Below are 12,107 nucleotides of genomic sequence, written 5' to 3'. Positions count from 1 at the left end.
CAAGGCGAATAAACTGGCCAGTCTTAGAGGAGATCAACTCTGACTGCTCTTTAGAAGGCCAGATCCTGAAGATGAAACTCAAATACTTTGGCCACCTCATAAGAAGGAAGGACTCCCTGGAGAAGAGCCTAATGCTGGGAGTGATTGAGGGCAAAAGAAGAAGGGGATGACAGAGAATGAGGTGGCTGGATGGAGTCACTGAAGCAGTTGGTGCAAACTTAAATGGACTCCGGGGAATGGTAGAGGACAGGAAGGCCTGGAGGATCATTGTCCATGGGGTCGCGATGGGTCAGACGTGACTTCGCAACTAACAACAACAACAAGCTTTAGAGTGGCCAGGCCAGGAATCCAACTGTACCAAGTTCCGTCCAATATCATGTGCCAGATCACTTTTGAATCTCAAGGGTTTCTGGAAACATTTGTGGTATGTTAGGGCAGGGAAGGGAAATCCTACAGTACAGAAGTGAACTGTTTGAATGATTCAGCCCCGTCCAATGGAGGTGGATCAGGTGGGGCTTATGCCTAGATAAGCTCTAGGATCGCAGCCTTTGCATTGGGGTCCTGACCCTTTTCGCACTGTGCAACAGATGCTCGACAGCCCAGCCTCGGAAAACCTTTGGTGAAGCAGGGTGAGAAACAGTGATTCGCCCGAGATCATTTGCAAGGTTCCAGTGACGGTCCCAAGTTTATAGGACAGGATTAGGTGGTTTCTTTGATGAGCTATGCTTTTGCTTGAGAGAGCTTACAGCTAAAGCTTCATTCTTGGCGGGTGTTTGTGTGTGTGCGCGTGCGTGCGTGTGTGTATGCCTAGGCTATTTCTGTCACACATTTCGGCATACAAAGTGCCTTACTGTTCTTAGCCAGTTCTTGTTTATTGAGAACAGTAACTTTCCTTAAGCCCCCTAATTACTTTCATGGCTCACAAAGTGTAACTAAAACTTGCTCTGTAGCGCTCCATGTTTACATTCCCTTTGTAGGCATTATAATTCCACCGGGATTCTATTGCAAACACAGTTTATCGGGTCTCTTTAAAACGAAGAGTGAATTAGACGGAGGGGCTGAGAAAAGGTTTGGCTCTGTTCACAAGTTCACCCCAAACTGGGTTTCAGGGTAGCCAAAGCAAGCCTTGGGCTCTCACACCGCTTCCTGCCCCGCCCCTCTTGCAATCTACTTCCTGCCCTTCCTTTTTGGCTTGTGGCAAATGACAGACCTCACATGGCCTCCAGTTCTGATTGGCCAGCAAGCTAAGGTTGGTTTGGTTCAGATAGAATGGTACATTACGGGGTAGATCCAACAGTAGGTTTCTACTAATGGACAGGGGGATAATTTTTGATGATTTTCTTCCCTTGTGCTTTCAACTTGCTCCTCTTGCTGTCGTTAGGGGAGGGCCTTGTCCTCCATGCTTATCATTTTGGGGACAAGGGAGCTGAGAAGGTCCAATTCTACTGACAGAAGAGCCTCTTGTGGCACAGAGTGGTAAGGCAGCAGACATGCAGTCTGAATGAGGCTGGGAGTTTGATCCCAGCAGCCGGCTCAAAGTTGACTCAGCCGTCCATCCTTCCGAGGTCGGTAAAATGAGGACCCAGCTTGCTGCTGGGGGGTAAACGGTAATGACTGGGGAAGGCACTGTCAAACCACCCCGTATTGAGTCTGCCATGAAAACGCTAGAGGGCGTCACCCCAAGGGTCAGACATGACTCGGTGCTTTCACAGGGGATTCCTTTACCTTACTGACAGAAGGCCCTTTCTTTCCCACAAAATGGAGGTAAAAAATGGAAATTCCAACGAGGCAACTAGGTTTAGAGGTCCTACAAATTCAAGTTTGACCAAAGGCTTCCCAAACCACGGAAGCTTTCAGCTGCACTCATGAGAGTGAGGAGGGAGGGTACCTACAGGCACAGCAAACAAGGCATGTTTGTGCCCATTTCAGAGAGCCAGCAAGGAGGACAAGAAGAACTTGCAGGTGATTAGGGACTCCAATGTTCAGTCCCACATGATCTTGCTTTGGGACTATGGCTTCCTGCAAAGCTAGAAGGGAGGAGAGGGAACAGGAGCATGCAAAGGGAAGATGAACATGTGAACCCCCCCAAAAAAGATTGGAGTCCAATGGCACCTTAAAAACCAACAGAGTTTTATTCAAGGTATAAGCCTGCATACTTCTTCAGAGACATTGAAGCGGAAGCTGCCAGTCCATACTTACAGGTAGACGGTAAGCAGCAAATTAGCATACGGCACAACGTTGTTGTCATTTATGTTGTGTTATAAATTGTGACTTGGTTGTTATGATGTTGTATTGAAACTGCATGTTATAGATTAAATTATGATAATGTTCCATGTCAAATTTCGTAATGTTCCATGTAAACCGCCCAGAGCTGTAAAGAACGGGTGGTATAAAAATTCAAATAAATAAATAAATGAAGTTGTTTAACAAATGCAAGGACCAAACTGGAATAAGAAGCTCAGTTTATATGGTCACGATTTGTTTAAATTTAATTTGGGGGGGGGGAACAGCACGGGATAGAGTGAAGGAAATAAATATATCAGAATCGGAGATTGGTGGACACGTGTATCCTTCTAAATTGTGGAACGCTGAGAGTAATTAACTGAGACCCTGGTATCATGTGCCATTTGTCCCCTCTCGAATGTGGAGGTGACCTCACGGCATCCTCTTCTTTGAGGTGAGGTGATTGGCTGTACAGTGTATCTACCATTCCAAATGACATTGCCTTCTACATACTCATAATTACATTACATTACAATGTACTGTTCTAATCTACTCTGCTCTCTTTTTCTCATTCAAGGTGCTGTCCTGGATTCACCCGGAAAGCCAAGCCACGATCACACGCTGCAGCCAGCCGATGGTTGGCGTGAGCAGCAAGAGGAGCAAGGAGGACGAGAAATACTTGCAGGCGATCATGGACTCCAACGCTCAGTCCCACAAGATCTTCATCTATGACGCCAGGCCGAGCGTAAATGCCGTGGCCAATAAGGTTGGGTGTTTCAGCCGTTCTGCAGTGGCTAGGACGAAGTCCGAGCCAGGGGCACCTTTAACACCAACCAGGTTTTATTCAAGTCATAAGCTTTTGTGTACATGCCCCCTTCTTCAGGCACATCAAAATGGAAATTACCACTTCATGCATATATGTAAAGAGTGAGCAGCAAATTGGCATCAGCATAATAAGCAGTGTTTAGCAGATGCAAGGACCAAACTGGAATAAGAAGCTTGGTCTATACCAGGGGTAGTCAAACTGCGGTCCTCCGAATGTCCATGGACTACAATTCCCATGATCCCCTGCCCCGGTCTATACAATCGCAATTTGTTTGAGTTTAATTCCAGGGGAAAACGCATGTATATGGACTGGTTGCTTCCATTTTAATATATCTGAAAGCATGCGCTATGCACATGAAAGCTTATACCTCGAATAATACGGTGGGCTTTAAGTGCTACTAGACTCAAACTTTATTCTCAGAAGCTAAGCAGCATCGGATCTTGGGTGAGAGGCCCCCAAGGAAGTCCAGAGTTGCTATGAAGACAAACCACCTCTGTTCATGTCTTGCCCTGCAAACCTGCTGACAGGGGTCACCGTAAATTTGCTGTGACTTGACAGCGTGTTCTACCACCATGAGAAACAAATAGCATCACAGCTGCAAAACCAAGTAATTTATTTTTTGGAGAAACTTCACTCTCTTCCACCAAGAGTGATTTATAAATTAAGTCTTTGTATTTTTGTTTCTTTTAAATTTAAGATCTATTCATTTCCAGAGCTTCTTCCATACATAGGGGGCCACCACAGAAAAGGCCCTGTCTCCCCCCACAACTAATTATAAATGGGATTCGGAGAAGGGCCTTCCATACTGATCGTCAACGGGGCGACAGATAGCTAGTGAGGCTCAGTGACTTTGAGATTGCAGTTTTGGGGAATTTCTTCCCTAGATTGTCCCATGTGCCTTTTCACAGGCCAAAGGAGGAGGCTATGAAAGTGAAGACGCCTACCAGAATGCGGAAGTGGTCTTCCTGGACATCCACAATATCCATGTCATGAGAGAATCGCTGAGGAAGCTCAAGGAGATTGTCTATCCCACCATAGAGGAGTCTCACTGGCTGTCTAATCTGGAATCCACTCACTGGTTAGAACACATCAAGGTATGTAGGTTGGGTCTACCTGCAAAAGCAGATTGGAATTGCATTAACCCAGGGGTAGTCAACCTGTGGTCCTCCAGATGTCCATGGACTACAATTCCCACGAGCCCCTGCCAGCAAACGCTGCCAGGGGCTCATGGGAGTGGTAGTCCATGGACATCTGGAGGACCACAGGTTGACTACCCCTGCATACGTGTGTGGAATGAGCCCAGGTTAAATGTGTTCACCTCCATCTTTCTTTTCTCCTGGCTTGTGTCGCTTCACTGTTTTCTCTCTCTCTTTCCGTGGGCCGACCTAGGCCCTGCGTTCCCTTTCTCCATTCTACTTGTAAATGCAGATGGGACTGTGGGTCGGTCTGAATAGCCCAACTTAACCCAGGCTCATTACAGCTTGGAATGAAGCAGGGTGGGACTCAATCAGTGCTCAGATGGGAGACCGCCAAGGAAGACCGGGGTTATTATTATTGTTGTTGTTGTTGTTTGGATTTATTGCCCGCCACTCTTGGCAAAGTCGGCTCGTGGTGGGTTACAGGATAAAATAGTAAAAATGCAATCCCCTAAAACAGGGGTAGTCGACCTGTGGTCCTCCAGATGTCCATGGACTACAATTCCCATGAGCCCCTGCCAGCGTTTGCCCTGCCAGAGTTTGCTGAGGTTTGCTGGCAGGGGCTCGTGGGAATTGTAGTCCATGGACATTTGGAGGACCACAGGTTGACTACCCCTGCCCTAAAAATCCCACTGAAACACAGCAATTAACAATACAAAACCAACAAGAACACAGCGGCAAACCAACCCCCCACCTACTCCCCACTTGGAAGCTAGAGGAAGTGCTGTTCACCATTGTTAGAATATGGTGGAATAACTTCTCTCATTGCTCCTCCTTTGGGGGGGTCCCACAGAACTTCTCTTTGCCCTGGCCTCAACCCTAGACCTGGTGGATGAGCTCCGTTTTACAGGCCCTGCGAAAAGCAGAAAGCTCCTGCAGCTCTATGCAGAGAAGGGCAAAACCACCTCTGCCTGGGTCTCTTGCCTAGAAGCTCCCATGGATAGGGTCATCGCGAATTGGTTGCGACTCAACAGACCATGAGTCTTTGGTCCCGCTGAGGTCCTGCCTCAAGCAGCTCCCCCTTGGTGCCGAATGTTAAACCCCCAAATGCCTCTCCTCACCCAGCTCATTCTCGCGGGCGCCCTCCGGATCGCCGACAAGGTAGAATCGGGAAAGACCTCGGTGGTGGTGCATTGCAGTGACGGCTGGGACCGAACCGCCCAGCTCACTTCTCTGGCGATGCTCATGTTGGATGGCTACTACCGGACGATACGAGGCTTCGAGGTCCTGGTGGAGAAGGAATGGCTGAGTTTTGGGCACAGGTTCCAGCTGGTGAGTGAGTGGGCGGCCTGCTAAAGGCCTGTGAAAGGTCATGCACCAAAGAGGCCTCCCCTCCCTTCAACACGGAGGGAGTGGGCATACCCTGATCAGTACCACGTTGTGCCCTTTCTCCCCTCCGACCACGTTTTTCGATGAGTGTAAGTTTGTTGTCAACGAGGGACCCTACTGACTGGCCGGCCTTAAGCAGGGTGATGCCTTCTGCCCGTCGATCGCGTCCATCCTTCTTGTTTTGATTTCTTACCCCGTCTCTTGCTCTGCTGCAGAGGTTGGGCCACGGAGACAAGAATCATGCCGATGCAGACCGCTCCCCCGTCTTCCTGCAGTTTATCGACAGCGTCTGGCAGATGACAAGACAGGTGAGTTCCTGGGTTGGTGGGAGGAAACGACTGGCCGATAGTGGAGTCAACAGAGATGGTATCTTGCCCCTTTCTGTGCAACCCAAAAACAGACAAGGATGGGATACTCTTTCCTTTCAGACCACCAGGGTGGCTTCTGATGCTAAAACAGCCCTGGAACAGGCTGAGCCCTTACAGTCATGTCAGGCTCTGCTCAGGGACAGTAGAGGTACGCATTGGGCCCATTGGCCTTTTCACTGTGACTCAGGTCAATGGTGACCTTGAGGAGCAGGCCCACACTCATTGCCCTTGCCACTTCAGCCCAGCTCGGAGCCAAGCCCAGTGGACAGGCCTACATTTGTTGTCGTCGCCACCACAGCCTAGATCTGAGCCTAGCCTGAGGAGCAAGGCACCTTTCAGTATCCAGCTCTGAGCCAAGCCCGATGGACAAGCTACTCTGCTTGTGGTCACCATCACAGCCTAGTTCTGACCTAACCCCGATGGGAAATCCCACATTCATTGTCATGGCCCAGCTCTGAGCCAGACTTGATGGGCAGGCCTCTACCAGTAGCCGCCACCATGACAGAGATCGGAATCAAACCTGACGAGTGAGCCCACGCTGGTTGCCATGGCCAGCTTACAGTGCACAGCTCTGAGCCAAGCTCAATGGACAAGCCTACACTGATTGTGGTCGCCATCATGTTCTAGGCCTGAGTTGAACCTAATAGGCGAGCCTGTGTCGGTTGTCATTGCCACTGTGGCCTAGTTCCTAATAGGGCACAACCGGTGACCCTGTGCCTGTTACCATCAGTGGCAGAGCTCCGGTCCAGGCTAAGCTCAGGGCACTCCCACCCACTTGTAATTTGTTCGTGTCCCTCAGTGTAAAAATAGCTCTGGAGTAAACATGTCCCCAGAGCCTCTTGTGGCACAGAATTGCTAAGGCAGTCGACATGCTGTCTGAAGCTCTGACCGTGAGGCTGGGAGTTCGATCCCAGCAGCCGGCTCAAGGTCGACTCAGCCTTCCATCCTTCCGAGGTCGGTAAAACGAGTACCCAGCTTGCTGGGGGGTAAACGGTAATGACTGGGGAAGGCACTGGCAAACCACCCCGTATTGAGTCTGCCAAGAAAACGCTAGAGGGCGTCACCCCAAGGGTCAGACATGACCCGGTGCTTGCCCAGGGGATACCTTTACCTTTAAACATATCCCCATCTCTATCTAGAGCAGTGGCTCTCAACCTTCCTAATGCCGCGACCCTTTAATCCTTTTCCTCCTGTTGTGGAGACCCCCAACCATAAAAGTATGCAGGTGTCCTTTCACAGAAATTAAACCAAAACTGAGCAATGCCGTGAAGATCCTTTGTTCAGGATTGTCTATAAATTGGTTTTTTTCCAGGGTTTCTCAGTTCAGTTCTGCCTCTTGTCCCACCATGCCGATCTCGCTCTTTTCCGCTGCTCCAGACAGATGAATGCTCTATTTTGATCTACCCCGCAAGGCTGTTGTGTGGATGGTGCCTCCTGGCCAAGCTGCTTGCCCTACCGCAACCTCTGTGAGAGGGTTGTTCGGCCCCCAAAGGAGTCCCGACCCCCAGGTTGAGAACCACTGGTCTATAGGATGCAGCTTCTACAATCAGCCTATGAAATGACAGAATTGGAGCCGGTCATGCCTGGTAGAATCTCAGAAGCTAGACAGGAGCTGGACAGGAATAAAGGTCATTAGATCTCCGATAGGAATCCAAATAGGTCCTTGTCCCTCACTGCAGCCGGGGAAACAATGAATTGTGGGAAAATATGTGAGCACATGTAAATACGCACAGTTCATTGGAGCTGCAGAACGTTATCTTTTCTTGGCTTTGGATTCTGAATTATCTTGGGGCAGATGTTGATTTTTTTTGCCTTCGGTTTTTTGGATGCAAAGTTTACACGCACATTTCAAGTATGGAACTGATTGTCCGCAGATGTCTAGCCAAGCGCCCACAGCTTGGAGGAAGGAGTTAGACAGTTTTATGATGCATAGGTCTATTGGCTGCCAAGGGCTGTGTTACCTTGGGTGTGACGACTGATGTCTCATTAACTTTAGAGGCTCAGGTCAAGAAAGTTGCTTGCCAGGCATTTTGCCACCTTCGCCAGGCATGGCTACTAGCGCCCTACCTGTCCTCTGAACACTTGGCCACGGTCATCCATGCAACGGTCCCCCCCAGAATAGATTTCTGTAACTCGCTCTACGCGGGCCTAAACTTGGCCTTGATCCGGAAACTGCAGCTGGTCCGAAATGCAGCTGCTAAGGTCCTCACAGGGACATCTTGGAGGGCCCATATCCAGCCTGTGCTGAGGCAGCTGCACTGGTTGCCAATTGCTGCCCGGATCCAGTTCGAGGTTCTGTTTTTGATCTTGAAGGCCCTTTGCGGTCTGGGACCCACATATCTGGGTCTGGGACCCACATATCTGGGGGACCGCCTTTCACCCTATGACCCCTGCAGAGCTCCAAGCTCTGCGGGTGCCAAATTGCTGGTCATCCCCGGCCCCAGAGAAACGTGCCTAGCTTCCACCAGGGCGAGGGCCTTTTTGGTCCTGGCCCCTACCTGGTGGAATGAGCTCTCGGAGGAGCTGCAGGCCATGTGGGAGCTTCCGCAGGGCTTGCAAAATGGAGCTCTTCCGCCAGGTTTACGAAATCGGTGCGGCTAAAGATCTGTTGGGCCCCCTGGTGTTTAGAGGTGTAAGCGAGTTAGCATTGTGCCATCTATGCTGCCTCTTCCTGCCCCTCGATTAGTTAGTGGGGGCGGGGGTTAGGAGGTTGAATTCCGCCATGTCCTGGCCTTTTGTGGGTTTTGTTATTGTATGTTTTATGTCCGGAGGGTTTTAATGGGGTTTTATAGGGTTTTTTACAGACTGATTGTACCCCGCCGCGAGCCGGTTCTGGGCGTGGCGGGCAATAAATTTAAGAAAGAAATAAACAAAAAAATAAAATAAACACCTAAATGAGCCTCCCTATACAGAGGAAGTGTATCTGTACCAATCCAGAAGCTGTGGCAAGCTGCAAGGGGAGCCGTCTCCTTCATTCCCCCGCTTTCTCACAGTGCATAGTGAATCCGGTCTAATTCCGGGGGCTACAGCCGGACTAGCGGCAGAACAGGACTATGTACCACCACAGGCCTCTTGTTGTCAATTGCCGTTGAGGGCCGGACGCCAGACCCAGTGGAACTTTTGTTCTGACCCAGTTAGGACTGGTCGTTTTTTCCCTTTACACCCTTTTTGCGCAGGGTGTATTCAGCAGTCCTCTCCTTCTGGCCTTTGGCTCTCAGCCAGCATTCCTTGCCGAACATGTAAAACAGCCTTAATGCCTTGCCTTCGGGGAGCCCCTGCATCAGGGCTTCGACCAGAAGGACTGCTGCCAGACAGTAATGCAAACAAATTACCCACCGGGAGTCCAGAAGAGGGGGGCTGGGATATTCTTTCTTTGCTCTGTTCCCGCCGCCTCCCCGCTTTAAGCACAAACTCCTCGCTGGGCTGTGTGTTTTCTGTGTGTCTTGCCAAAGTCCAGCAAAAATAAACTCCGTTGCCTTGCTGCTTGTCTTTTGAAGTTTCCCACCGCCTTTGAATTCAACGAGTGCTTTCTGATCACCGTCTTGGACCACCTCTACGGCTGTTTGTTTGGGACATTCCTGTGTAATAGCGAGCAGCAGAGGGCAAAAGAGGTAACTGTGCTTTGCTTTTCCCCGACCCGCCTTGCTGGTTGAGGGAAGCCCGTCGAGGGCTGAGAAATCTCCCTTTCACGGTAGCCCAAGGGCCTGGTGGCTGATCAGCAGGAAGCGAAGCCAAAGAGAGAATCCATAACAGCCCCTTCCTGCCAGAGACTAGAGGCACTGGGGGTAGAATTTGGTGCTGGATTTGTAGTTTGGCCCATGAGAAAGATGGCTGATGGTTGTATCACAATGCAGTAATTTTCCACTGCTAGTTTTTGGAGGGGGTTGCTGCTGGTGGAGGATGGGTGAGTAGGGGTGCCAGATCCAGGTTTGGAAACTCCTGGAGATTTGGGGGGTGGAGCCTGGGGAGGACAGGAGCGTCCGTGGGGTACAACGCCAGAGTCCACCCCTCTCAAAGGATCCATTTGCTCCTTAAATGTAAAGAACAAGTGGGGACCTGCAAAAAAGTTGCAGGGAGGGGCCATTCCCCACCCTCTGCTTCTTTCCCCTCTCTCCTTTCTCTGTTAAAGCTGCCCCCTCTTTTTTATCCATCAATCTTTCCTCGCTCTCCCTTCTCCTCTCACACCTTCTATAAGAGCATTCCCCCTCTCTTGGTGTAGAGAGCCAGGTTGGTGTAGTGGTTAGGAGTGCGGACTTCTAATCTGGTGATCCAGGTTCGATCCTGCACTCCCCCACATGAAACCAGCTGGGTGACCTTGGGCTGATAAAGCTGTTCTGATAAAGCTGTTCTGACTGAGCAGTGATATCAGGGCTCTCTCAGCCTCACCCACTTCACAGGGGAGAGGAAAGGGGAGGCAATTGGAAGCCGCTTTGAGCCTCCTTCTGGTAGAGAAAAGCGGCATATAAGGACCAACTCTTCTTCCTCCCCCACCTCCACCTCTAGCAGTCCTGTTATCCCTTCTCCCCTCACTCCTTGTACGTCAGTCTCCCAGCCCTTCTCAGAGTCTCCCCTTTCTTTCCCTTCAAGCCATTCTCAATCTGCCCCTCTCATTGTCGCCCTCTGGCAATTCCCCTCCTTTCTCAGTCTCTTCCCCTCCCTCAGACAATCTACTGACAATCTACTCCCGGAAGGTGCCATAGCTGTGCTCATTAGGAGCTGCACCAGGAACCCCACGTCAACTGCAGGGTTCCTTGGGAGCCACTGCACCGGTGGCAACACCCCTGGAATTGACCAAATGTACTCAGATAATCTTTTATTTATCCTCCCAAGTCCCCCGGGTTTGGAGAAAATTTCCTTTCAGCATGGGCCCAATCTGCAGATTTAGGTATCTGCAGATCTGCCTATACTAGAGAAACAGATAAATAGATTGTTAGGGAGCTTTCTCCCCCCCCCCCCCCAGCTTTCCTCTCAGTTTCCCTGGGGAGTTGCTATGGTTTTGTGTTCCACGGAACGATGGTGCTTTGGCGGTTTCGTAGTGTCCTTTGTGCCAACTAAAGCATTTGTGCGCTGTTCTTTACAGGGCCTGCCAAACAAGACCGTGTCCCTGTGGTCCTATATCAACAGCCAACTCGAAGACTTCACCAACCCTCTCTATGCCAGCTACACCAACCACGTCTTGTATCCCGTGGCAAGCATGCGCCACCTAGAGCTTTGGGTGGGCTACTACATCCGGTGGAATCCACGGATGAAACCACAGGTGAGCCGATGCAGCAGACAGAAAGGAATTAGGAGGGGGAAACAGAGACCTCTGCTTGTTTTCAGCCCACTTCTGATATGTTTTCATGGTTTCCAAGCTGTAAGGAACAAGCCCGTCATCCTTTTATAGCTCCAGTTTTGGGAATTTCTAAGTGTCTGGTTTCATGTGTTTGTTCCAAGATTGTGAATGAAGGATGCAGAATGGATTGGGGATGCAAAGTGGCTTTAGAGATTCTGTATCAGTGGCTGATTTTGTCTTTAAAAAGCTGGTTTTGTATACTCCCCAAGCAAAATTTGTGGCAGGGGAGGAGCTTCTGTTAAATGAGCAGTGACGCATGCAAGCTCCTTGCTTTTTGTTAAAGGTGCTACTGTAGTTACCAGATTTGTACTTATGCAAGTGTCCTGTGACATGTTTATGTTCAGCAGTGGGGAATTTGCTTAGTGAGAGGTGGTGATGTAGCAAAATGGATCGCTTGCCGATGTTTACAAGGTGATTACACCCTTAAGAACTTAAGGACTTAAGGTGAACACAGATAGTAATAGTAAAAGTAGTCACAAACTTTATTAGAAGGAAAATAATAAAAAGCAGAAATATATCTAGCACAGTACCATCAAACAGATAGGGGAAAATAGAGTAGGAGTTTCAGTATAATTACCAGTCCCGAAGAGCAGGGAGGCAGAGAAACAGGTCAACACAGCCAGCGTGTAGGGTGTTCTGAATGGATCTGCCTTCATGGACTCGGTCACAAGCTAGGGAACTGGCCGCTCCCATTGTTCCCCCTCCTGAGTCGGAGTTCTCTTCTGGTTTCTGCCCCTGGGAAGGGGTGGAGCCCGCATGCCTACTCCCGCTTTAAACCACCTCCTGTTTCTTCCCCCCTCAGTCCTCCTTGAGCCTGCCTATTAACATGG

The 12,107-nt window shown here is 49.9% G+C and overlaps 1 protein-coding gene across 2 annotated transcripts in view; it reads left to right on the top strand.

Annotated features, from left to right (window-relative positions):
* Positions 1–12,107, top strand: part of MTMR2 (myotubularin related protein 2) — a 49,080-nt gene that overhangs the window by 32,544 nt on the left and 4,429 nt on the right. Inside the window, exons 9-14 of one of the 2 annotated variants that reach the window (XM_077341487.1) lie at positions 2,801–2,989; positions 3,958–4,143; positions 5,311–5,517; positions 5,790–5,882; positions 9,440–9,553; positions 11,023–11,199. In XM_077341487.1, the coding sequence (XP_077197602.1) occupies positions 2,801–2,989; positions 3,958–4,143; positions 5,311–5,517; positions 5,790–5,882; positions 9,440–9,553; positions 11,023–11,199 (966 nt within the window). The remainder of the gene's footprint in view (positions 1–2,800; positions 2,990–3,957; positions 4,144–5,310; positions 5,518–5,789; positions 5,883–9,439; positions 9,554–11,022; positions 11,200–12,107) is intronic. The other variant, XM_077341489.1, reaches the window with a different exon arrangement.

This window comes from Paroedura picta, chromosome 6 (assembly GCF_049243985.1).
Source record: "Paroedura picta isolate Pp20150507F chromosome 6, Ppicta_v3.0, whole genome shotgun sequence".
In the NCBI taxonomy this organism is placed as follows: Eukaryota; Metazoa; Chordata; class Lepidosauria; order Squamata; family Gekkonidae; genus Paroedura; species Paroedura picta.
The sequence above is the reverse complement of the archived record's forward strand: the minus strand, read 5'-3'. Positions and strand labels throughout refer to the sequence as shown.